Source organism: Sapajus apella, unplaced genomic scaffold, assembly GCF_009761245.1.
Source record: "Sapajus apella isolate SASKATOON/1434 unplaced genomic scaffold, GSC_monkey_1.0 scaffold4, whole genome shotgun sequence".
Lineage (NCBI taxonomy): Eukaryota > Metazoa > Chordata > Mammalia > Primates > Cebidae > Sapajus > Sapajus apella.
The window spans coordinates 47,204,654-47,232,387 of NW_022436944.1; the positions used below are offsets into that span (position 1 = coordinate 47,204,654).

At 39.8% G+C, this 27,734-nt stretch overlaps 1 protein-coding gene across 9 annotated transcripts in view; it reads right to left on the reverse strand.

Annotated features, from left to right (window-relative positions):
* Positions 1-27,734, reverse strand: part of NEK10 (NIMA related kinase 10) — a 249,261-nt gene that overhangs the window by 174,074 nt on the left and 47,453 nt on the right. For 6 of the 9 annotated variants that reach the window (XM_032268066.1, XM_032268098.1, XM_032268073.1 and 3 more), the window contains 9 exons: positions 19,665-19,706; positions 17,446-17,524; positions 16,411-16,478; positions 14,380-14,459; positions 13,324-13,410; positions 9,991-10,215; positions 6,866-7,005; positions 2,000-2,061; positions 123-200 (listed from right to left, as the gene is read on the reverse strand). In XM_032268066.1, the coding sequence (XP_032123957.1) occupies positions 123-200; positions 2,000-2,061; positions 6,866-7,005; positions 9,991-10,215; positions 13,324-13,410; positions 14,380-14,459; positions 16,411-16,478; positions 17,446-17,524; positions 19,665-19,706 (861 nt within the window). Of the gene's footprint in view, positions 1-122; positions 201-1,999; positions 2,062-6,865; positions 7,006-9,990; positions 10,216-13,323; positions 13,411-14,379; positions 14,460-16,410; positions 16,479-17,445; positions 17,525-19,664; positions 19,707-27,734 lie in introns of those variants that run through there. The other 3 variants (XM_032268089.1, XM_032268083.1, XM_032268133.1) reach the window with 3 other exon arrangements.

Below are 27,734 nucleotides of genomic sequence, written 5' to 3' on the forward strand. Positions count from 1 at the left end.
CCCTCGTGGTCAGTACAGAGACGTGTACTAACCTATAAATTCTAAAGAATCATAGATCATTTTACCAAAGGTACCCCAGATCTCAATAACTTGATATTGCAGGATATAGATATTTTTATTACCTGTAATAGATTAGTTTTTGCTGCATTCTTTTGTTTATTTGGTAAAATTAATTTTGCTATTGTATATACACCATTTTCCTGAAAGAATAAAGGGCCATATTATGAGTAGTGATACATGAGCATAAAGAGAAATTAATATCAAATAAGAAATGTTAGTATAACTTTGGGCCTTGAAGTAAACATTACAGGACAATATTTAAAAGGTCAATGTAACCCCTTTTTTTTTTTTTTTTTTTTGAGACAGAGTCTCACTCTGTCACCAGGCCAGCGTGCAGTGGCATAATCTCAGCTCACTGCAACCTCTACTTCCCAGGTTCAAGCAATTCTCCTGCCTCAGTCTCCCAAGTAACTGAGACTACAGGTGTGCACTACCAGACCCAGCTAATCTTTGTATTTTTAGTAGAGATGGGGTTTTGCTATGTCGGCCAGGATGGTCTCGATCTCTTGACCTTGTGATCTGCCCACCTCAGCTTCCCGAAGTGCTGGGATTACAGGTGTGAGCCACTGTGCCCAGCCCACATAACACTTTTAAACACCAAAGAGTGCAACCGCAATCTTAAAATTTCAACTGTCTGTGGAGAGTCAAGATTATTATAAAGTATATAAGTGTAAAATGATTCAAATGCCTTAAAAACAAAGAATGAGAGATTAAAAAGGGACAGAGTAAAGGTGTCCCAATATCTTAGATTTATATCTTTAATATTTATTTATGTCCCCAATTGCCACAACCATAAAGGGAGAAATTATATTTCATAGTTATTCATTTATTTATCTTTATTATAATCTTGACATCTTTCTAGGTTTTTTTAATTGAACTATACATGTGAAGGAATAAACAAAAAATATTATCCTACAGCTACCTTTCTATTACCTAGTAAATATATAATTTACTGACCTTTACTGTGTGCAGGCATTCATATTATAACTGCAAAGAGCTTTATTTGCCTTTTGCATCTAATCTCTGTAGCAACTCTATGAAATTAGTCTATAATTTCCCTGTTTTATACATGCGAAAACCAATACTTAGGGTGGATACATCATTTTTTTAGAAGCCAAGCCAGCAAGGAATAATCCCAGGAATTGAACCTCAATCTGGCCACCCCAAATGCCCTGCTCTCTTCAGCCCCTGATCTGCTGAGTTTCTCTTATGTCCGAATTTAACCATTGATGACCTGATCCCTTTCTGACATTGATGTATTTTGAAGTTGGATAGTGTACTGACACACACAAAAAGATTTTCTCTGTAAAATTCAGTGAGGTGGGGGTAACTTTTGCAATAGATACTCATACAAGGGTGGTTCATATAAGTGTGTATTTATTTATATAGATCTATTTATAGATATTTATATAGATCTATATAAATGTATATATAGTTAATGTGTATATACACACACACACAAACATGTATATATAGCTGTATATATAGTAGATTAATTAATGGATTATAATTTGCAAAATCAGTTTCCTGGCAATAATTATTTTGTTTGCTGTGTCTCAATCATCATCTCTAACTTAGTAACCTGATGCATAGTCTTAATCAACATGACTGCTGTCCTTACCTTATGGTACTCTATATGCCTAGAATTAAAGCAATTCAGAGTATCCTTTTTAGAAAGATAAAATAAAAAGGACTGTACATAACATAAGGAAGAAACATCAATTAACCACATGTCAGTTTTTTTTGAAGTCAAGTGAATTACAGAAGGAAGGACAAGAATATAAAGTGGAACTCTATTCGTTCAATAAGAAATGTTAAAATATTTTTAAAATCACATCATGGAATCCAAAAACCTATGTTTTGGGATACAGACTGCGCCACAAGGTGAGCTGATTATGAATAGTTATGGAGACCTGACCTGGGGCAGGAGTGCTCTCACCTGAACCACCTGGTGGGCATTGGTGTCGTTGAGTACCAGCTCAGTGAGGGCAGCACAACAGGCTGGAATGAAAACAATCAAATGCAGTGTGCATCATTACAATAAATACACTTTCACACAAATACTCTTACTCCACATGGTATTTTTACTATTTTGCTACTTTTATTAGCAAAATAACTCCTCAGGAAACACTAATTTTTCTTCTGGCACAGCTCTGGAGAAAGAGAAGCTGACTTGTAATGGCTTCTGATTTTCCTCTCCATGTAATTCATGTGCACGTCTATTCCACAGCAATCATTTATTGAGTGCTTACTGTGTACCAGGGGCAAGTACTGCATCTGTCCATTTCATTATAATCCCCAGTGACCAACACATGCCTGGCACTTAGCTGGTCCTTAACAAATATATCTATAATGGTTGATAAATAAAAGAATGCTTTAAATATATTATCCAACTCAATCCTTATAAGAAGAGTATGCACTGTGATTACCAGTTTTACTGGTGAGAAAACAGGTTCAGAGAGTTATTAGACTTGGCCACACAACCGGTAAGTGGAAATGACCAGGAGTGCGGCCCCAGTCTGCCAGATGTTAAATCCCCAGCCCTGAGCAGCACCACTCTTGCCTCTGACAGCCACTGTGGCAGCCTTTGGTGGCATTTTGCACCAAGATAATTGTGCTCTAAGAGGTATGCCAGACTGTATGGCACAGAGCACCTATAAAGGATAATTCCATTTTAGCATGTGAAAGATTTTACATATATTCTCATATAATTCTCACAAGGACCTTCTATCACTGATACCATGATTATCATCACCATTTTATATAAGCAAAACTGAAGCTTGGAAAACTTAAGGAACGTGCCCAAGGCCATATAGTCATCGATGAGGGTGGAGCCAAAATTCAGACCCCACTCTTAGCCCTTTAGGTTTCTAATTTTTATTTTTCCATTTTTATTTAGGTATTGATATGGTTTGACTGTGTCCCCACCCAAATCTCATCATGAACTGTAACTCCCAAAATTCCCATGTGTCATGGCAGGAACTGGGTGGGAAGTGATTGAATTATGGGGGCGGGTCTTTCCTGCACTGTTCTCCTGATAGTGAATGAGTCTCAGAAGATCTGATGATTTTTAAAATGGGAGTTTCCCTGTACAAGCTCTCTCTCTCTTCATCTGCCACCATCCACATAAGACGTGACTTGCTCCTCCTTGCCTTCCACCATGATTGTGAGGCTTCCCCAACCATGTGAAACTGTAAGTTCATTAAACCTCTTTCTTTTATAAATTGCCCAGTCCCGGGTATGTCTTTATCAGCAGCATGAAAATGGACTAATGCAGTAAATTGGTACCAGTAGAGTGGGACTTTGCTGAAAAGATAACTGAAAATGTGGAAGCGACTTTGAAACTGGGTAACAGGCAGAGGTTGGAACAGTTTGGAGAGCTCAGAATAACAGGAAAATGGGGGAAAGTTTAGAACTCCTGAGAAACTTGTTGAATGGCTTTGACCAAAGTGCTGATAGTGATATGGACAATGAAATACAGGCTGAGGTGGTCTCAGATGGAGATGAGGAAATTGTTGGGAACTGGAGCAAAGATTATTCTTGTTATGTTTTAGCCAAGAGACTGGTGGTGTTTTGCCCCTGCCCTAGAGACTTGTGGAACTCTGAACTTGAGAGAGATGATTTAGAGTATCTGGCAGAAGAAACTTCTAAGCAGCAAAGCATTCAGGATGTGACTTGAATGCTGTTAAATGCATTGAGTTTTAAAAAGGAAACAGCATAAAAGTTTGGAAAATTTGCAGTCTGAGAATGCAATAGAAAACAAAATGAATTTTAAAAAGGAAACAGCATAAAAGTTTGGAAAATTTGCAGTCTGACAATGCAATAGAAAAGAAAATCCTATTTTTTAAGGAGAAATTCAAGCCAGCTGCAAAAATTTGCATAAGTAATGAGGAGCCAAATGTTAATCTCCAAAACAGTAAGGAAAATGTCTCCATGGCATGTCAGAGACCTTTGCAGCTGTCCCTCCCATCACAGGCCTGGAGGTTTAGGAAGAAAAAATGGTTTCATGGACCAGGCCCAGGGTCCCATGCTGTGTGCAATCTTGCGACTTGGTCTCTGGCATCCCAACCACTCCAGTCATGACCAAAAGGGGCCAAGGTACAGCTCAGGCTGTTGCTTTAGTGGGTGAAAGCCCCAAGCCTTGGCAGCTTCCATGTGGTGTTAAGCCTGAGGATACACAGAAGTCAAGAATTGGGGTTTGGGAACTTCTGCCTAGATTTCAGAGGCTGTATGACAATGCCTGGATGCCCAGGTAGAAGTTTACTGCAGGTGTGGGCCTCTCATGGAGAACCTCTGCTAGGACAGCTCAGAAGAGAAATGTGGGGTCAGAGCCACCACAAAGAGTCCCTTCTGGGGCACATGCTAGTGGAGCTGTAAGAAGAGGGTCACCTTCCTCCAGACCCTGGAATGGTAGATCCAGTGACAGTGTGCACTGTATGACTGGAAAAGCAACAGACACTCAACAAAAACCATGAAAGTAGCTGAACGGGAGGCTGTACCCTCCACAGCCTCAGGGCAGAGTTGCCCAAGATCATGGGAACCCACTTATAGCATCAACATGACCCAGATGCAAGACATGGAGTCAAAGGAGATCATTTTGGAGCTTTAAGATTTGACTGGCCTGCTTAATTTTGGACTTGCATGGGGCCTGCATCCCCTTTGTTTTGGCCAATAGCTCCCAGTTGGAACTGGTGTATTTACCAAATATCTGTACCCCATTGTACCTAGGAAGTAACTAACTTGCTTTTGATTTTACAAGCTCACAGGCAAAACAGACTTGCTTTGTCTCAGATGAGACCTTGGACTGTGGACTTTTGAGTTAATGCTGAAATGAGTTAAGATTTTGGGGAACTTCTGGGAAGGCATGATTGGTTTGGAAATAATGTGAGAACATAAGATTTGGGAGGGGATGGGGGCAAAATGATATGGTGTGGCTGTGTCCCCACCCAAATCTCATCTTGAATTATAGCTTCCACAATTCTTAGGTGTTGTGAGAGGAATCCAGTGGGAGGTGATTGCATTATGGGGGTAGGTCTTTCCTGCGCTGTTCTCAGGATAGTGAATAAGTCTCATGAGATCTGATGGTTTTAAAAATAGGAGTTTCAGGCCGGGCATGGTGGTTTATGCCTATAATCCCAGCACTATGGGAGGCCAAGGCAGGCAAATCACCTGAGGTCCCGAGTTTGAGACCAGCCTGACCAACATGGAGAAACCCTGTCTCTACTAAATAATACAAAATTAGCTGGATGTGGTGGCACATGCCTGTAATTCCAGCTAGTTGGGAGGCTGAGGCAGGAGAACCGCTTGAACTCAGGAGGTGGAAGTTGCGGTGAGCTGAGATCATGCCATTGCACTCCAGCCTAGGCAACAAGAGCGAAACTCCAACTCAAAAAAAAAAAAAAAAAAAAATGGGAGTTTTCCTGCACAAGCTCTCTCTTGCCTGCTGTCATCCACATAAGATGTGACTTGCTTCTCCTTGCCTTCCACCATGAATGTGAGGCCTCCCCAGCCATGTGGAACAGTAAGTCCATGAAACCTCTTTCTTTTGCAAACTGCCTCCCTGTCTTGGGTATGTTTTTAGCAGCAGCATGAAAATAGACTAATACGGGTATAGAATAAGCTATATAACGTAGATACATCTTAAGTGTATACAGCTCAATGAGATACTACATATCTATGTACCCTGCAACCATCCTCCACCCAGAGGAATGTGTACGCTATATTTCCAATTCTCAAAGGCTCCTTGTACCCCTTCTCAGGCATTCACTCGCCTACAATTCCACATCTAAGTAACTGCTCTTCTGAATTCTATCATCATCAACCTCAGCCACTCTTCGATTGCTAGAAACACTAAGAGCTCTGAGATTCAGCTAGATGAGACTTCTGGGGAGTCTTCAAACAGTAAACCCCGGCACAAGCCCTTGTAGTGAGACAGCGGCCTTTCAGAGTAAGCAGAAATGGCACTTTGAAGAGGGGATCCTATGTCCTTGTTTTCACTCACCTGTGTAGAAATAACTTCCGCATTCTTCAAGAGAAAAGAGTAGACAGCAAAGAAAGCCTGCCTTCTCCCACTCCCTCATCCCTTAATCCCTCTCCCTCCACATCTGCTCTTTTCCTTTAGAGTCCCCCATCTCCTGCTGGCCTACACCTCACCTCTCTGCTCCCTTTCTGTGGGCTGCTCTAGGGCACCCAGCTTGGCCAATAGTACTCAGACTGCACTGTAGCTCCACTTGTCCCAAGTGTCGGGTGCCCCCAGGCAGGGCACAAGCTGCATGACTGCTCAAGGTAGCCCTGCCAAAAAGTGTTGATGCATTACTGCTCCTGCTTGCATGTGAAAATCCTAGACAGGGAAGCGTCTTTCAGCTTTCTCTTCGGAGCTCAAGAAGGATGAGGAAGGTACTGTCTTGCACCTGGTGAGACAGGTGTGTGCACTGTAGATTCCCCCTTACGTAGGGTGCCCTGGGATCAAGAAAATTCTAGAAAGCATGACTCTAGCCACAGATCAAGCTCCATCCTCTAATCCAGCTTCCCTCATAATAAAGCTAATGTTTTGTCTCCTTAACTCTGACTTCTGTTCATCTCTTGCTGGGTTCAGAACGTAGAAGACAAAGGAACGTTTGTTGTATCATTAAATCTGCAAGTCCAACATTGAGACCAAGAAGTTTCTGGCATCCACGTGGATTTCACTTTCCATTTTTGTACACTTATAAATTGTGCCTACTAAATACTATTACACTAATTTATATTAGTGAATAATAATACAACATAATAAATTATAGTATATCAAATAATAAAACATAAGTACCTGCTTGAAGAGAGAAAGTATTTTCTTGTATTTCCCTAGGGCTCAAGTCTTCTGATAAATGAAGCTGCTGGATTCGGCCTGCAGCGTTTGCACTGGACAGGCTTCCAATGGAGGAGCGATCAGAAACAAAATTTCTGTCTCTGAAAAGGAAAAGTGGACGCGCAGACCATTTATCAATTTCTTTCACAGTCAGTCCTTTCTGTGTCACATTTAAGAAACCTTTGCTTCCTTCAGGTCATGAAGGGATCTTTATTGTTTCACTTTCCAATCCACCTGGAATTGATGTTTGTGTATGGTGTGTGGTAGGAGTCATTTTTTTTTATGGTTACTGAACTGATTTCTCACTATTTACTGAAAAGCATCCTTTCCCCACTGCTCTACACGGACACCTTTGTTTTTGAACTTTCCATTTTCCTGGAGTCAGTTCATCTGAATACATCTCAGTCTTGATTATTCTCAGTTTTCTTTTTCCATGAACTTCCAATCTTCCTCTATTTTAGGAAAGTTGGAAATTTTTTACCCCTTTCATTCTACTCTCCACTTCAGGGATCTCAATTATCCGCATGTTGAAAACCCATCTTCTTCTATGGGCTGTATCTTTCATTTTCTAATTGCTTTTATTCGTTGGTCTTTTTCTTCTGCATTATATGTGATTTTTTTCAAGCTTATCCTGCATTTTACTATTTCCATGTTTATTCTGGTGATCTAGCTAATTTATCAGCTCTGTGGGTGTTATTCAGTCCTTGTGTTTTTTCCTAGCTCTGCAATCTTCTCCCCTTTTTGTGTCTAAAACTTGTTTCATCTTTAACTTCATTTCATAAATTCATGCTCTGTTTAATGTTTTCGATAAAATAAAGCCTTCACTTTTCTGTTTACTCGGTGGCCTTTCTTCTACAATAGATTCTCCATCTGTCTTTCGCCTGTTTTGTTCCCTTTTGTTTCACATAGTTACCCTATTTTTTTAATGTATTTATTTTTTATAGCAGCAGCTCCACCTGGATTTCCATGTGCCCAAATGTAACATGAATGGAGTTTCCTTGACTTCCTTCTCATGTCATCTGGGTCCTCTAGTGTCCTCGCTGCAATGAGCATGGGGAAGGTCATGGAGCAGGGCCTAGGGACAGTCACAGGTAGAAATCTTATCTTTCAACATTATTATCTTAAAACTCAAATTGTAGGGATCTCTTCACCTGATCTAGAGTGTATATAGCCCTTTGGGAGCTGCCTTTGGGTTTGGGATGGCAGGTGAACAGGCATGAGAAAGTTTCCTGGAAACTGCCCTGAAAACAGTGCTATTCATACTCAAGCCACAAGACAGCCTGGCAACCTCCACCCCTAGTGCCAGCTGCAGTCAGCCCAGGGGCAGGCACAGGCTCTGAAAGGGAACTGTTTATCCAGCTGGGGTAATAAATTCTCCCAGGGCACCAGTACATATTTAACATAGAATAAGGGTTGAAATATATCATTGTCCCAGGGAAAAGTCTGCTAACATTGCACTATCCAAATGGACTGGAAAATGATTCTTTAGATGTGAAAGACTTCTTTTTTTTTTTTTATCAAGGATGGTTATTTCATCTTTATCTAACTAAGACTTGTTTCATCTTTAATCTCATTTCATAAATTCTTGAGCAAAAGAGGAAAGCTAGATTCAATTCTATATGAGAAAAACACAGGTTTCGAAATTCTGCTTAACTATTAGAGAATTTCATTTTATCCTTAAAAAAATAGCTTTTCTCCAAGAGGGCAACCCACACCTATTGTAATAGGTATGATTGTCCAATAATAAAGAATAACCATGATCATCATTACCATCGTCATCCTACAAGCCCTAATAAAAAACCGCCAGCAATTGTAATTATTTTGACCAAAGGTCTGGCTTATTATGTCACAGCACTAATGAAAGATTTATAATTTATGCTATAAAGTAATTGACATTTTTATGTCACAATCATAAAGCAAGTAGACTGCCAACAGTCTATAAATTTTTTCCTTTGTTTAGGTAATGACAGATATTGTTAACAAAGCAACTATTTATATCTCTACAATCTGTTCTTATGCTTCTGAATGTTGAGAAAGCATTCAGAAGCTGAAGTTGCTTCTGAAAATGAAGTGGCTAACACAATTCTGCAATATCACTAGAAGCATACCAAGTACAAAGTCACAAAAATATTGATTTGACAATATCTGGTTATACGGTAATTGATAAGTCCCTTTGCTTGTATTAGAACGAGCTTTATTTATGCACTGCAGATCAAACACATGATCCATTTCAAGCAGTCGTACTCATTTTTAATTTTGATTCGGCACCCACAGAACTGAATTATACTTTATAACAATATTAGGTCATAGAATCTTCCCTTGGATGGTACCGCAAGATATTATTATTCAATACTTCAATATATTTAATTCAGAAAATACAGAAGTTAGATTCCAACATCCTTCTAGAGAATTTCACTTGGAAACTATGTTAACAAACTATCCATCCTCCATGCTCCTGATTTAGAATGTCACTGGAATTCTACTCTTAAAAGAGAGATAATACCACCTTAGAGGACCGTAATGAAGACTAGAGAGACAAGTGAGAACTGGACTAGAGTCAGTAACATGGCAACCATTTGATTAATGATATCATCTTTCAAAAATAAGGTTTACACACCCGCTCCTTTCCAATAGGCTTTGTTTTCTCTTTATAGATAATAATATATGTGCATACACAAACATTTTAGGAAAATATTAGGAATTACTATACTTGGAATGACAAAATGCATATACTAAGTCAAGGAAGAGATGACATGACATATGCTTTCATTAGGTTACTGGATTTCCATTCAGCCTTCACTATATTTGCAGACTGATGGCCTTCTATGTTCCCAGCACTACACTGGAGGTTGGTGATGCAAAGATAAATATATCTGGGTCCCCAAGGAATTTAAAAGATGAATGCCCCTGACCTTAATTTAGAACATGCTTGTGACAAGTATAGATGACTCTGGGAAGCATGAATTACCAAAGAAACCCCAAAACAGGAGGGAACGAAGTGAGCACACACCCATCTGCCATCTCATCACAGAGCCCCTAGACTTCAACAAATAGAGCAAAGTAGGCCAAAGCCCACTTTGACTCACCCTCGTAAAATATGAAGAAGCTGTTTGATGCCTCCCCAAATGCGAATTTCCACGCTGGTCTCGGGGTCCTCACAAACCTGGACCAGAATCCAGACGACGCTCCAGAGCAGCTTCAGGTGGTCGGAGTGGAGCAGACTGAGGAGGACAGGTATCCCCTCGTAGAGCTTCACCTGCTCTTTCACCTGGGGCTCCGCACAGAGCAGGCGCAGCAACTCTGCTGTTAGTCTGAAAGGGGACAGGGACGGTGGGGTGAGAATCACAGCATCATGAGTTAGTGACTTCACATTAAGACTAAAGCTATCATGAGTGCATGAAATGTAACTCTAACATTTTGTAAGTCACGGGTCAACATTCATTTTCTGTAAGGAGCCAGATCAAAGCCAAACACGTTCAGCTTTACAACCATACAATCTCTGTCACAACTACTCAGCTATGCTGAGATTGCATGAAAGCAGCCATAAACAACATATAAAAATAAATTTGCATCCCTATGTTACAATAAATCTTTATTTACAAAAATAAGCAGTAGAACAAACTTAGCCTGTAGGTCATAGTTTGCAGACCGCTGTTCTAAGTCATAGCCTCATTGCATCATCATTGGTCCGCATTAGCCAGACGTGGTGGTGTGCACCTGTAATCCCAGCCACTCAGGACTGAGGCAGGAGAATTGTTTGAACCCAGGAGGCGAAGGTTACAGTGACCCAAGGTCGATTGCCACTGCACTCCAGCCTGGGTGACAGAGTGAGACTCTGTTAAAAAAATAACCTACTGACCACCAAATAGACATCAAGGGCAAACAATGAGATCTGCATTGTGCTAAAGACCAAAAATATTTTTAAAAAATTGTTTAAAGCCTTATTCTAGTCTTCAGAAAGTTACTATGAGATAGCAAAATAAGACATTCATAGAAAATGTCAAAAACACTACAATGTAGAGGAGTTAAGGGCAAAGCACTTAACTGTATACTTAGTACAAAGTGCATTACTCGGTACAAAGCAGTTACTGCATACTTGGTACAAAGTGCATTACTCGGTACAAAGCAGTTACTGTATACTCAGTACAAAGTGCATTACTCAGTACAAAGCAGTTACTGCATACTTGGTACAAAGTGCATTACTCAGTACAAAGCAGTTACTGTATACTCAGTACAAAGTATATTAAATTGATGGTAAAGACCCAAGGTTCAGCTATGCCATGAAACATTGTGATGATAAATGTTTATAAAAACATCCTTAGTCCTCCAGTCTCATACTCTAAACACTCTCCTCCTGGATGGTGTTATCCATTCCCGTGATTTCACTCTTTCTACCTTGTCATCATGATCTCAGCCCAGACATTGCTCCTAACCTCCAGAAGTTTTAGCCACAGGGATGTTCTACAAGTACTCACCATACTATCCCTAAACTCAAAGTCATTGGCTTCTTCCCCAGGTCTATTCTTCACCTAATATCCCCAATCTTGACTCATGGCACCACGATATTTTCCATTTTCCAAGCCGCAAGACTGGGAGTCATCAAGACACACACTCCTCTTTTCACACTCGTCCACTGTCAATCAAGAGCTCTTAGCTGTTCCATTTCCTGGGCAACTGCTGGGATTCTCTTGAACATCAGGCAGCTAGCTCCTCCCATCCTTGGAATCCTTGCTCATGCTCAAGATATAAACCCTTCTTTCACCTACCTCTCCAATATTCTCATTCACATACTGCTTTCTCATTCCTTTCCCCTGAGCTGATTATCTGTGGTGCCTCTACCTCCCAAATTTTGTGTTCTGACACAATTAATAGCACATGTTCCTTGATGAATGGTATTCTTTATCTTCACAAACATTCTACACCAAACATCCTCTTCTTGTTGTAAGTGAATCTCAACGTGTGGATGTAAACAAACACCTCCCACCTCACTCCCGTATACACTGCTATCAAACTGAACTTTCAAATAATAAATTTGATCATGCTTAAAATTGTTCTGTGAGTTCCCACAATGTTCATGATAAAATTTACATCTTTATGTGTTTGATAAATATTTATCTGTTTGATAAATAAAGATGATAAACGTGAATTTTATCATAAACATCATGACCTGGATAAAGGTGTCTTGTTGCCTTATGTATAAAATATGGGAAAAATAGGGTTAGTGTGCAGATCACATGAGTTAACATGTAAAGTGCTTAGAGCAGGTCTTGGCATATAGAGAACACTGATCAAATTTAGTGGCATTTTAAATTTATCATTAACTATCTGCACTAGTTCTCTGGTACTTTCCTTCCTGTGCTCTTCATGTGCCCAACCATACACATTCCTCTAACACAGCCAATTTCATGACTCCATGTCCAAGCACATTCTGTTTTTACTTTCTTTCTCTCTCTCTCTCTCTCTCTCTCTCTCTCTCTCTCTCTCTCTGCCTAGATATCTCCTCTTTCCTTCAGGAAACTTTGCATGACCCCACATTCTAATTGGGAAGTCTCTGCTCTAAGTTCCCAGAGCACACTGTGCATCTGCCTACTGTATCAGTTACAGCACTGTCTGACCCTCTCCTACGCTACACATTTATAACTTATTCATCTTTGGTTTTCAACATCTGGCACAGAGCTTAGAACCTTGTGTGTTCAGATAACCAAGTCTATAAGTATTATCTATAGTTAATGCCCTTTTACAAGAGTTTTGAAGAAGAATCCAAAAGGTTTTACTGTGAGTTAAGTGTCAGGGCTTCATTGCTTGAGGTTACTTTTTATCGATTTTGCCTCTTTAGAAAATTACTCAACTAAATATCAAATGATGTAGATTGCAACTCTATTTAAACACAATCTAATAACTATCTGGATGGAGTAATTCTTTAGAACAATATGCAGTTCAAGTAAAAATGAATCCATTTTAGTATAGATTGTATTTTGAATTATTATAGCAGGTGATCACAAAACAAATCAGTTGCTATCTTAATTTATTTTACTTGCCTTAAAGCAAATGGATTTTAGCAATCTAATCATTTATTGCAATATACAACTTGAAATTACTAAAAATAGAGCCACCTCAGAGTTTCTTTCTCTACAAAGGCAGGATATAAATAAATGCAATAAACAAAACATTAAAGATGGTATCACAAAATTTATTTCATCAGCTTCTATGACCATATCTAGAAGTAATGCAGGACTAAAAATAAATGGATATACCTCCTTGTTCTATTTTCCTTACATAGACTTAAATCGAAAACAAAAGCCAAGCTGACTCATTATATTCAGTTACAAGAAAATAACATGACATCATAAAAACAGTAACAAGTGTGTCTGTCAAATAAAAGGCACTGCATTGTCTTTTTCTCCCGTTAGCAATCCTACCTTTTAGAAAGCAAGTCGTATTCATGTAAAATCATCAACAGATTTTCTACAATGTTCAGTTCACTTATCTTCTCCCTACATTCTGGACTATAAATTGAAAAATATTAACAATTACTAAAAACAAATTTTGCTACATCCATGTATTAGTCCTTTTTTATACTGGTATAAAGAACTGCCTGAGAGTGGATGATACATAAAGGAAAGAAGTTGAATTGACTCACTGTTCAGCATGGCTAGGGAGGCCTCAGGAAACTTACAGTCATGGCAGAAGATGGGAAGCAAGGCACTTTCTTCATGAGGCAGCAGGAAGAAGTGCCGAGCAAAGGGGGAAGAGCCCCTTATAAAACCATCAGATCTCGTTAAAACTCACTCACTATCACGAGAACAGCGAGGAGGAAACCTGCCTCACGATTCAGTTACCTCCACTTTGTCTCTCCCTTGACATGTGGGAATTATGGGGGTTAGAGGGATTACAATTCAAGATGAGACTTGGGTGGGGACACAAAGCCTAACCATGTAAATTCACTTATTTAATATCCTAGCTCCAACATTTGCTCAGGAGAAGAGATTAAAAAACAAATGAAATCATATGTTTTTCACAGAAAAACAATGGTCCACTTATTGTCATAAAAACATTTAAAATAATCATGACATTTATAACAGGAAAGACCTTGAAATTTTTTCAAAGCCTGCAAATGTTTGACAATGTTCTGTATGTTAAAATACACAGGTAAGAATGAATTTAAAAGGTCAGAAAGCTTTAACTGCCAAAGAAATATTATGGTAATTTTAAAATTAGAAGTAACTGACGTTAGAGAAAAAGACAACATTTCTGCTCAGGAAATAAAAAGAAAATTTTAAACTACAATTTGTCATTCCAATGTAAATTTTTAAATGATGCTTTCTATCCAGGACCCTATTCAACATGTTATTTCATATTTATTTCTCAAGAAATGTTATTAAGTAGTTGACAAAGTAACTGATATGTTTTGCATCCCTCCCACCTAAATTGCTATAGCAGCAGAACTGAAAAGTACATTCGAATATACTACATACCTTTCTGCTAAACTAGCCAGCGCCAGAAGGGAACCCAATAGAACATTAGTATCTCGGGCACCAAGTAAGTTTACTAATGTCTGGAAAATGAAGTAAAATAAAGGTTACTTATATAAGTACTACAAACTTCTTTTTTCAACATTAATATTAATTGATTTTTTATTACCAGCTTCTTGAATAGCAAAATGATTCCCTCTCAAGATCGGCTTAACCTTTTTTCTTTTTTTTTTTTTTTTTTGCTTAGTTGTTTATAATGCATGTGCACATACAATTAAGCACAAATTATATGTGTAATGTTAAAGCTGCTTTCTCTTATATTTTTTTCTTAATGTTATCTACTGAAATTTTTCCATGGCATTAAATATGGCTTTATAAACACTTGTCAGTATATTGTCAATATAATCAAATTGTTTATTTTATTATGGCTTTACCAGCACAAAAGTGAAAAAATATTATGCCCTATCAAGCGTAATGCAGTTTCTTTTTTTATTTCTTGCAGTCAATATAAAAGTTTATTCTTAAAAAGAGTTTTACTAAACATTCAAAATATCCAGTTCTTTATAGATGGCAGGAGTCCATCCCTCATTACTTTGGAACTCTTGAGAGTAACCTCTTGTAGCCATTCCTTGCTCAGGACAAGAAGCAAAAGACATCAAGCTACATGACCAGCCTGGTTCTCATACTTCCCTCAATGTCCATGTGCCAAAGTATTCTCTGCCCCTTCTGATTCCACCCCGGAGAGAACCAAAGATTAATGACATAAATTACAATACTGGTAGTGATGAGCCATTGAGAACTCACCTGAGCCAGGCGTTGTGCTAGGCACTTTCCAAATTAAGAAACTATTTTTTAACAAAATATTGAAATTTTATTCTTTTGCCAAACTATACAAGATATGAACACTATTGAGCATTCGATTTGCCTCTCAGATTTCTAATTAATGTTGAAAATGCACCACTGATGCTCCCAAACGTCGCCCTAAGTAACATGACTTAGCTGGAAGTGTGTATCTTGTCAGTGGCTTTCCCTGAATTCTCGTTAAGACAAATTTTCTTATTCAGAAAATGCTCTACATTTTCAGAATGGGGAGTGCCCCTGAAAAGTTCCCAGGTCAGAGGTGCAACCTGGGCAAAGAATGCTAAGATAATTTTTATGTTTCCAGTATGCAGATTTGTTGCCTTTATGATTCATTTTATATTGATGAAGTTATCATTATCTTTGTTTCTCTGATCCCCTCCTCTTTTTCTTCTTTCTCATTTTCTTCTCTGTCTTCTAATGTTTCCCAAACTTCAGTGCATTGCATATCATTTTCACAATTTTTGCCATATTCAATTACCATCTTAATGTGAACTCAAAAAAAAAATTCCAATCATAAGCAGTAATATCTATAAAATAGATGGCTACTGAAACAAAAAATGTTGACCTGTGTATCACCTGGAATCATCCTCTAGACCATGAGCAGTATATGTTAACACATTTTAGGCAATCTTGCTCCTATATATACTAGAAAGTGGCTTCCCAGGATATGAAACTCAACAGGTTACTGAAACTTAGCTCCACATGGCTACAGTCTAAACAGTTTTGCTATAAATATACTCTGTTTTGACCTACAATGACAATCACATATGGTTCAAACTAATATAGCCCCACATGCCATATGGAAATTATTTATACATATATATAGGTACGTTTTGTTTATTTTTGTTGACTTATTTATAAACACACACCTAGGATGAGTTAATACATAGCCAAGCTTTCCAAACAACATTTAAGCAATAAGCCTAGTTGGTATTAAATGGCACAGAAAAAAAAAGAAAAGGGTTCCAGAAAACTTGTATTTATTACATCCCTATTAACTTGTAAGGCTGGTAAAGAATACAAAAGGGTTGACAAAGATTCACCATGTTAGGTCAGTCTGGCAGGTTTGTGGGTTCTAATGACACATGATTTACCCACAAAGGCTCTGAACCTTCCCAATGTGAACTATTGCCATATGGAGCCAAAGCATTAACTCTTTAAGGGGCCACTCACCTTGTGAGCTCCGCTTGTGGTGACCCATTCTCTTTGATCTTTGACCGCAGCGAGTTTTTGAAAAATATCTATAAAGGAAGGAAAGAGTGCAAAGAGGTATCTGGAGATTAAAGGGGGAGTACTCCCGGGAGCACAGACCTGCAGCACTGATGGGCAGGCAGAAATAGGGCAACGGGAACAGTCAGCACGAAAGGAAAAACAGATGCAGGAGCAGCAGGGCTATATTTTCACCCCAAGAACTACCCCTCAAGCTCCACTGCTATTTATTATATGATTATAATAATGAAATATGAAAATACCAAAAAAGGCAAACCTCTCTTTCCACTTAAAGTTGAACAAGTTCCTTAACATCATTACCAGTTCAAAGTGAAACCTATTCTTCAAAGGTCCTCTCTGTGAAGATTTCAACTTATAAAGAGGAGAGGGAAGCCAGCAAATGAGATGAACTTGTAAGTTTCCTCAGCTGACGAAAATAGTTATCCTCAAAGAGACTTCCTGGTGCCCAGGGCTTGCCACAAACTCTTCTCTCCCTGGACCTGAGGACACTGTGTGCTCCACAGGCAGATATGGAGAGCCAGTGGAGTCACACAAAGAAAATGGACTAGCATCCCACACGGCATGACATCTGTGGCTCATCAAAGCTGGAGTGCAGGACAGCAGGGCTGGGAAGAGCCTCCAACGAGAGAAGACGGAGTGACTAAGGAGCATCTCATACTCACAGCCCAACATTTGCACATTAGCATCATCAGATAAGGTTTGTAGTTGTTATTTTTCATGTTCTGGATGTTTCCGATTCTATGAGGCAGGAATCATTATTAGCCCAATTTTATAGGAAAAAGAAACTGAATAGTCTCTGACATTTTAACAGAAATAAAAGAAGGCAAAAATAGTTTTTACCAAAATTTGCTTTTATGGAAGCCTCTCTTCCATTAAATAAATTGTGCTTTTCAAGGTAAGGGCTGTAATCTAAATATCTTCCTTCTGGATGTACGTGGCCACTGAATATAACAATGGGCATGGATGTTCAACACTTACATGTCATGTTGACCAGCTTGTCCACACTGTGCTGCTCTTCTCCGTAGCTGAGGTACTCATTGGCTACAATCTCCATGTACTGCATGAAGGACCAAACCAACAAGCCAGTCAGGACACCAAAAGCACACAAGGACCCAAGAACAAGATTGTGCAGTTCTTAAAATAAGCTGTAGGTGGCACAACAGATTCATCAAATAATACTCATGCTCCTGGGACTTATCACTTAAGTGCAAAGTTGGTTGGGTTTCCAGGTGAAGTTGAGGAAAGACCATCTAAAGACTATAAACTCTTGAAGGCCTCAAAATGACTCTTAACTAAGTAAGTTTGTGGTGTAATTTAGTACCCAAATACAAGAATCATATAAGATACATAACACATAGTATATAGAACGTTCACTCTTCAATGTATCTTTTTAGGATAATTTTTTATAACACACTGCATATATTTTATTGATGTTATATTTTATAATATCTGAACATATATCTAACCAGCATACATGCAGTTAGCAATAATCAGAATAAAATGGGTACTGAGTAGTCTGACAATTCCCACTGTGGATAATTGATTATAATAAGAAACAGGCTCAGGGAAACATGTAATTTCTAATATTATAACGGAAGTTAAAATGGGTAAGAAGATACTTTGCAATGTAATCTTACGAAATATTATGTTATTAAATGAGGTAAACCTCTAGTCAATTTTAAAAGGCTCTTGAAAACAAAAAATAAGCATGAATCAATTTTCTAAGAACAAGAATATAATAAAATAGATTTAATGTTAAATTGCCACAAACTTCATCTTCCATTAATTATTCAGAATGAGTTTGCAGGGCCGCAGATTTATTATGAAAATCATTCTCTGTGTACACATTACAAGTTTTAGGAGACTAGGCTGTTCCAACTCAAAAACATGATCAGAAATTTCATTTTATTCCAGCCTGGCCAAGATGATGAAACCCTGTCTCTACTAAAAACACCAAAAAAAATGATCTGGGCATGGCTGCACACGCCTGTAATCCCAGCTAGTTAGGAGACTGAAACACAAGAATTGCTAGAATCCAAAAAGCAGAGGTTGCAGTAAACCGAGACCATGCCACTGCACTCCAGCCTGGGTGACAGAGTGAGACCCTGTCTCGAAAAAAAAAAAAAAAAAAGAAAAGAAAAGAAAGAAATTTTGTTTGTTTTGTGGTATTAATAAATGCAAGCCTCTGAGTTGCTCAGTATATATATTCACTTGCTTACCCTCCCTCAGTAGTTAGAAAGGCAGAAAAATAAATAAGGTCAAGATCATTCCTTTGTCATCTATTTAATAGTATTTTAGTGAGGACAGTAATCCTTTTCTTGTGTGAAAAAGTTTTGAACATCTTCATAATCAGTTTCTTATCTTTCCAGGCTCAGTGGCACACACCTGTAATCCCAGCTACTCAGTAGGCTGAAGCAGGAGGATTGCTTAGGCCCAGCATTTTGGGACCAGCCTAAGCAACATAGTAAGATACTGTCTCAAATATATATATATATATATATGTATATATATATGTATGTATGTATTTCCTTTCCTCCCACCACATTGTATATACAATGCTAAAGGCTTGAGCCTTCCAGACACTGCCTATTACTTTTTTTTCCCTTTTTTTTTTTTTTTTGTTTTGGAGATGAAGTTTTGCTCTTTCACCCAGGCTGGAGTGCAGTGGCACAATCTTAGCTCACTGCAACCTCCAGCCCCCCAGGTTCAAGTGATTCTCCTGCCTCAGCCTCCCGAGTAGCTGGGATTATAGGCGCCCACCACCATGCCTGGCTAATTTTTATATTTTTAGTAGAGACAGGGTTTCGCCATGTTGGCCAGGCTGGTCTCAAACTCCTGACCTCAGGTGATCCACCCACTTCAGCCTCCCAAAGTGCTATGATTACAAGCAGGAGCCACCACGCCTGGCCGCCTGTTTCTTATTATTACTAGCTAAAGACATGTGACCTTTTACAGCACTTCCTCATTTCAACAGGCTGAGTAAAGTGCGCCCAATTAACCAAAACAAAATGTCATGGGTTCCCCCCGTCCTGTGAGTATCATGCCTCACACTCTCACTTATCAGCTCCATCTGCCCCTCTCTGGGGCAGACCACATAACATAGGAAAGCCATCTTCTGTCACATACCCATTTAATTCTTGCTCAGAGTATGGCACAAAATGAAAAGCCAAGACTGGCCACCACAAAAGGAGTCTTACCTGAGCTAGATTTTCAATCCCACCCAAGCTATGGAGTATTTCCTAATAAAATAAAAGCAACAAAACACATGTAAATGATGAGGGTAGAGGGGGAAGTATATTTCACAAGCAATTTCTTTACTAAGTTGTTGTATTTATTTTGTGAAGGTCTGCATTCTAATATACATATATGGAAAACTTAGGGGATGTCATTCATACTACCTTTAAAGTAAACTATTAATAAATATGACAGTTGGGGTGAGATTCAGAGAATGAATCTGTGCTCAGAACTGCAACCTGCCCACTCATTCTTCCTACCTCCTCCTGTGTCATTCTAAAATGTTAGAGTTGAGAAGAGCCATTAGACACCATTTCATTCAATATTCTCATATTACAGATGAGGAAAACCAAGACACAGAAAGAAAACCATTTTGTGTTATAACTGATGAGCCTGGATGAGAATAGCATCACCAAACTCCAAGAACCCTCTTCTAGGTCTCTACCTAGTGTGGTCCATGAACCGGCGGCACCTGCATCACTGATCAGAAATACAGAATCCTATTCCCACCCCAGACCTGCTCAATCACACTCAGTTTTAACCAGATCTCCAGGTCATACACATGTACAGTACAGTTTCGGAAGCACTGCTCTAGGAGAGAAAGAGCCTCTGAAAATTATTAGGCTAATGATCTTATTGAACCCATGCTCTAAATCAATGTAAAGATAATTTTTGACAATGTCTCCTGATACAGGACTTTAAATTGTGAAATGGACCAGCCAGGAACTCTACTGATAGTAAGTGCTCTTAGGTTGCCACATTGTCATTTATCTATAGGCAAATGTTGTCAGGTGGCTTTAACCTGCTTAATTACATCTGTATTGACATCTCTCTCCTTACTTCACACATACACAAGGAAGTTATTTGAAATATAAACAGAAGTCATTTTTTCAGTTCTGGGAAATGCACAAGAACCAGTACATGAGCATGAGAGAGAACAATCTAGTTCTGCCACGAAGCCAGCGGGTGGGCGGTCTAGGAAAAGGCACAGGGGCCTTTTTCTCTTAAGGCCTCCTGGGTCAAGGTTTTCGTACGCTGCATAAAGTGAACTTGGAAATACGGAACACGCTTACATCTAAATTAAATTTAAAAAGAACTCTCAGAAAATATACTTCTATGACTACCTACTAATTTGAAGCCTCATCAATGCTATTCACTCTAGAAGAGCTATAATTAAAGAGTGAGAATATTGCACATACAATCTCTATTTATGGTAGGATACTTCATGCACATACAAATTAAAATAACATTTAAAACCAGTTATATTTAATCAACAAACAGTTTTTTCATTCCACTTATGTGAAAACCCCGAGTTAGACTCTGAAGGAAATATAAACATGTAGATGGCAGGGGTGCCCTTTGCTGAGCTGTAAGCAAGCATAATAAGGTGGGTATACATACCACTAGAACTTAAGACAGAATGAGGTAGGTGTTAAAAGTAAGTTATACATGCAGTGTTACAAGGCGCCAGAACAGAGACACCTCATTCCTGCCGAGAGGACTAAGAGACACTTCATGTGGGTGGTGGTCTCTAAATGGTGCCTGGAGGGATGGATGGATTTGCTGAGTAAAGATCGGGAACAGGTGAAAATAAAGGAGATTCCACCAAAGAGAACAGGAGGCTCAAAGGTGAATAGAAATTGTGCAGACGAAACATCAAGACATGCTGTAACTCCGAGAGAAGCAGTTCCTTAACGCCATGGAGAGCCTTACCAGGAAAAAAATCTTAGAAAATAGGGTGGATTCACACTGTGGGAGGACTTAGATGTGAGCCTGAATTTGAATGTTTTCATGCAGACCATGATACCCAATGAAAATGTGTGAGCAAGGGACTGGCCAGAATCAGCTGCGGGGACTTCCTCCTAGTCGTAGTATGAACTGGAGGCTGGAAGGGTATCACCTGGAGCTCAGCTGACAGTCAGTGACAGCAAGAATAAGAATGGAGAGAAAGGGGTAGTATTTGAAGCTATATGATCAACTGAATATGAAGAAAGATCGCAAGAAAAGAAGCAAAGTCGAAGACATCAGCCTATTTGAGGAGGAGTGACTGGGAACAATGTCATAATTAACTAACACATGGAAAGAGAAAGGAATAGACTAGGATAGAGAAGACTCTATTTTGGACATGTTGCCGTGCTGATGGGAGGCCCAGGTGAAAACATACAACAGGCCACGGACAGTGAGGTGAGGGCAAAAGATTAAAACCTGGGAGCCATTCACATGAAGGAGATTCATCTGAAGCTTGGGAGTAGGAAGACACCAAAGAAGAGAATAATGTTTAAATGGTCATGGTAATGTTATTTTTAAATGTTTGCCACGACAAGAAATTTTTTCAGGCCAGGCACAGTGGCTTACACCTGTAATCCCAGTACTTTGGGAAGTCGAGGTGGGTGGATCACCTGAGGTTGACAGTTTGAGACAAGGCTGACACACATGGAGAAACTCTGTCTCTACTAAAAAATACAAAATTAGCCAAGCATGGTGGCACATGCCTGTAATCTCAGCTACTCGGGAGGCAGGAGAATCACTTGAATCTGGGAGGCAGAGGCTGCAGTGAGCTGAGATCGCACCATTGAACTCCATCCAGCCTGGGCAACAAGAGCGAAACTCCATCTCAAAAAAAAAATTTATTCAATAATTTTGATGATATGGGACTAAGTCAATATTTCCCAAACCATGAGATCTGGGTGGAATTAGGCATTCTACCAAAAAAACAAAACAAACAAACAAACAAAAAAAAACAGAGAAAAGAGTTTCATAACCCAAGCAGCTTGGGGAATGTTAAGTAAAACAAATTTAACAAACTCTCTATCAGGACTCTTTGGAGCTGGTGTGCACTTTAAGTTTCTAAAAGAAAAACTAGTGTGCAGCTTTTCCTAAACATCCCTTGCCAAAGCACAGTTCGTCTCCCAGAACATGTATTACTCCTGTGGAAAAGTTTGAGAGGTGCTGCTATAGAGTAGAGGCATGAGAAACCCGCTAACTCCCTCTTAGAGAATTTTGTCATTACGTTATGTACTCAAGAATTTAACCTTCACGTATGAAATGAACGCTTTCCTTCCACGCTCCTGTGGAAGGGGGAGCAAGGTCAGGAGATCGCTCACAGGCCCCAGTCTTCTTTGCATTTCCTTTCCTTCTACCAACAGGACTGTACTAACCCAAGAGTGTAAACTAAAGAAAACCATGACTACAAGGTATGTATACACAGGGGCTTAACAGTTCTGAAAAGCAAATAGGACTGCAAGCTTAGGTTACAGCAACGCGTCCTGTGTGCCCTTTCAGCCCTCAGCATCTTTCCCTGTCACAGGCCAGAAGGTCATAAAACTGGTTTCTGAATTTCTGAGCCTAATGACCTGGAGAAAGTCCCCTAGTGAATCTGAACTTCAATCTGTAAAATGTGAACAATGTCTTTGCTAAGCTTACCCCCTGAATTGTTCCTTTTTTAAAAAAGTAGAGCCAATAATACAATACTGGTAAAAAGTACGTTTTTAAAAATGGAGCGCATTATGCCAGTATATTTTTATTACAGCCAAAACTGTCATTTCCGTTTAGGTGCTCTCATCCTAAACCGATGTGGCAACTAAATCAACGAAAGCTGAACATCCTGCAGATCCTTTAACACTGAATCACTGGTATGACCATTTACTCCTCTGTTCAAAAGTCATCAGTGGCTCCACAAAGCTCATTCCTTGGTTATGAGTTTAATGCCCCTCTATGGACTGGTCTTCACCTGTCTTTCTAGGTTTGGAACTGTAACCACTCTTCTAAAAAGCTTGGTATACTCGATTTGTAGGAGGATGAGAATAAAGGAAATAGATGCTTCTAAAGTTTTCTACCCTCAGTCTGACAAAATATCATGCCGTTAAAAGAATCAGGAATTGGTTCCAAAAGTTCAAGGATGAGGGGAAGAACTGAAGAGCTCCATTTTAAAGTTACTGAGTATAATATGCTACAAAAGTTATCCTCAAAATTTTGGTCTCAAACCCCTTTATGCTCTTAAAAATTACAGGAACCAGCCGGGTACGGTGGCTCACGCCTGTAATCCCACCACTTTGGAAGGCCGAGGCAGGCGGATCACGAGGTCAAGAGATCGAGACCATCCTGGTCAACATGGTGAAACCCCGTCTCTACTAAAAACTACAAAAAATTAGCTGGGCATGGTGGCATGTGCCTGTAATCCCAGCTACTCAGGAGGCTGAGGCAGAAGAATTGCCTGAACCCAGGAGGCGGAGGTTGCGGTGAGCCGAGATCGCGCCATTGCACTCCAGCCTGGGTAACAAGAGCGAAACTCCGTCTCAAAAAAAAAAAAAAATCAAAAAAAATTAGCTGGGCATGGTGGCGCGTGCCTGTAGTCCCAGCTACACGGGGGGCTGAGGCAGGAGAGTTGCTTGAACCCGGGAGGCAGAGGTTGCAGTGAGCTGAGATCGCGCCACTGCACTTGGCTTGGCGCCTGGTCACGGAGCCAGGCTCTGTCTCAAAAAAAAAAAAATTACCGAGAACTTTGAAGAGCTTTTGTTTATATGGGTTAGAAAGTATCTGTTCGTATTTATTGCACTAGAAATTAAAAGTGAGAAAATTTTAAAACACAAGAATGCACAAGTATACATGTTCCATCAGCTGCCAGAGTTATGAGAGGTTGTGTAGCTTAGAGAAAATTCCACTGCACGTGTGTAAGTGAGAGTGAAAAGACAAATAACATCATTTAGAATCATTTAGTATCATGGTGAAGATAGTTTTGATCTTGTGGAACCCCTGAAAGGGTTTCAGAGACCTGTAAACAGTACCCGGGACCATACGTTGAGAAGCACTACGCTACCGCGTCATTGAGGTGGTTGTCTAACATGTCTCTGGAAACTTGGGACTTAAAGGGGAAAGTGTGAGGCTGAAGATATGAACTTGTGAACAAGCAACAACAAAAAGATAGTTGAAGCCAAGAGCTTGGAAGATATGGGAGAAGACAATAAAGGAGAAAAAAAAAAAAAAACTTTGAGGAAGGGTATATATGAAGACAAGATGAAGAACAGAATGTGTAAATAATACCAAAAAATGCTGAATAAAAGCTAGAGGTTCTCAGGATCACTATAGGCAAGGAGAAAACGAGGTAAAGTGTGTCTCCTGCTAACAGCAGATTGGAGAATGTAAGCCTGAGAGAAGACCACTCAATCCAACGATTTTTATTATTGTTTCTAACATAATTGTCATTCAGGATCTTTTAAGGTTTTCTCTTTATCTTTGTTAAGCAATGTGCTATGGCTTCTCTCTAATGAATCGACGTGAATGTTTATCTTTATCCTGCTTAGGACTCCAACTGCAACTGAAATCTCAATACGTGTCCTTCCTTTAATTCTAAAAAACAATTCTATCTTCAAAATGGCTTCTCTTCATTCCTTCCAGTCTTTCCTTGCTGGAACATTCACTAAACATATAATGGAAACTCTGTACTGGCAGGCAGGATCCAGTCTACAAGCCACTAGTTTGCAACCTCTGAGTCGAGGAATGAGGTCTGAAGCATGGCACAGTGTGGTCTATTTAAAGGGTTTCCGGAGGGAACCTTGTACCCAGAATCCAACGGGCAAGGTGTGCAATACATCAGTCCTGGGGCAAAGGAACTGGATTCAAGAGACACAGCCTTGCCTTTCCAGAAATATAGGATGAAAGGAGGATGAAGAGTTGAAGGAACGGCTGGGTCAAGGAAGAACATTTTTATGGTAAGGGAAAATAGAAAGACAGCAGGTAGAAGGGTAAGACTCGGCCAGGAGGAGGAGTATTACTTTCAAAATATGAGGGAAGTAGAGTTGCAGGATAACCCAAATATTTCAAACAACGAGGAGAAAATAAGACAGCTCCCACTGGGATGGCTTTGGACTTCCCTGTAAAACAGAGATGATACAATTTGGTGAGAACAATGGCGGCAGGAGAGGGTTTGGGTGAGAAAGGTGAAGATGGTTCAGAGGGTTGCTGTGGACCCTGCAATACTGACTGAACAAGAGAGGAAGGGAACAAATATCCATGACAAAGGCATGCTGAGAGTCACTGGCTAAGTCATAAGTTGTAGTAAACCCCAGCATAGCTTTGTGACTACAGCCAACAATTCTTGGCACCTCAAGATGTTAAACAACTGTCTGAGCACGTGGTCGTCTGTGTGGAGAGAGTGCCAGGGAGGACAGACTCAGAGATAATTCCCTTCTATGGAAAGGCTGGCCAGCAGGACAATATTCGTTTAATGTGTGTCTTGGTCGCAAAATCTCATAAACAAAGTCGTCTCTGAATTCTTTCCTTCAGAGGGCAATACAGTCAACCCTGTTCCAATCCACCCAGAACAAGACTAAGAAAGGCAGAACTTTAGATGGGAGATCAGCAGAGTACGACACCCTTATCAACAGTTTTTCTGAACAAACAGAACATCTCTTGGGCAAATATTTGCTAGTTCTAGTCAGATTAACTGGACCTTCCTCCCGGAAAACTTCATTAATATTACACATACAATGTTTTCATCCAAACTGAGATGTATTGGGGAATAAAAGAGAGTGCTATTACTAATTAGGTAGCAACAGTGAGCACGTAATAAGACTGATCCAGGCAAAACGAAACATATGGCCCATCCTTACTTATGCATGACCCAGACAGAATTGCAAAAAGCAACTCAGAAATATATGGAACACACAGTTCTGTACAGTTGGTCACAGGAAAATAAGGATGCTTACCTACCCAGAAAATTGTGAGCAATCAGGACAGAAAGCCATTTCAAGGATGCCCTGGTTCACATATCCTAAGGGTTGTGGTTAGCTAAACTACAATAGCAGAAGGCCAGTTTAGAATACAGTCTGAGGAAGAGGACCATTCTCCTCATGGAAGGATGTGTAATGCCCAGGAATCCCACAAGAGTCCAATCAGAGCAGGCTCTGAACCTGGTTGGTACCAAAATGCTTTCTTAAATGCCAAGTTCGGAAAAGATGGTTACTTTTCCAAACTTGGCACTTCAAGGAAACACATTCTGACTGAAATAAGAATTCATTAATAAAATCAGGTTCAAAATTAAAAGTGTGAGCTTCCTAGCAGCTTATGAGGACAGGGCATAAAAAGAGATACTTTTTAGGTTAAAAAAATATGTTAAGTAAGCTTTTCTTTAGAGCCTTACTGCTAAAGCACTATGTCTTCGCTACTCAAAGTATGGGCCATGAACTAGTAGCAATAGCATCCCTATGAAACTTGATAGAAATGAAGAATCTTGGGCTCCAGTTTATACCTACTGAATCAGGATCTGCACGTACAAGATGTCCAGCTACTTCCCATGCCCATTAGAGAGGCACTAAAAACAGAGGCCAGGTGCAGTTTCTCATGCCTATAATCTCAGCACTTTGGGAGGCTGAGGCAGGAAGATCACCTGAGGTCAGGAGTTCGAGACCAGCCTGGCCAACATGATAAAACCTCATCTCTACTAAAAATACAAAATTTAGCCGGGCATGGTGGTGTACTCCTGTAATCCCAGCTACTTGGGAGACTGAAGCAGGAGAACCACTTGAACCCAGGAGGTGGAGGTTGCAGTCAGCTGAGATCACACCATTGCATTTCATCCTGGGCAACAAAAGTGAAACTCTATCTCAAAAAAAAAAAAAACAAAAAACAAAGGCAGCAGCATTTTAAATTAACTACTGAAAGAAGGAAAAGATTCTTTTTTTTGTTTGTTTTTGAGATGGAATCTGGCTCTGTCACCCAGGCTGGAGTGCAGTGGCCCCATCTTGGCTCACTGCAACCTCCACCTCCCAGGTTTAAGCCATTGCCCCTCCTCAGCCTCCCTAGTAGCTGGGACTACAGGCACACACTCCCATGTCCAGCTAAGTTTTTTTGTATTTTTAGTAGACACAGGGTTTCACCATGTTGGCCAGGCTTGTCTCAAACTCCTGACCTCAGGTAATCCACCCACCTCAGCCTTCCAGTGTGCTAGGATTATAGGCCTGAGCCACCTCGCCCAGCCAGGAAAAGATTCTTGAGCTCAGTATCCTCCTCTGAGACAAGTAGGACACTCCTTGCTC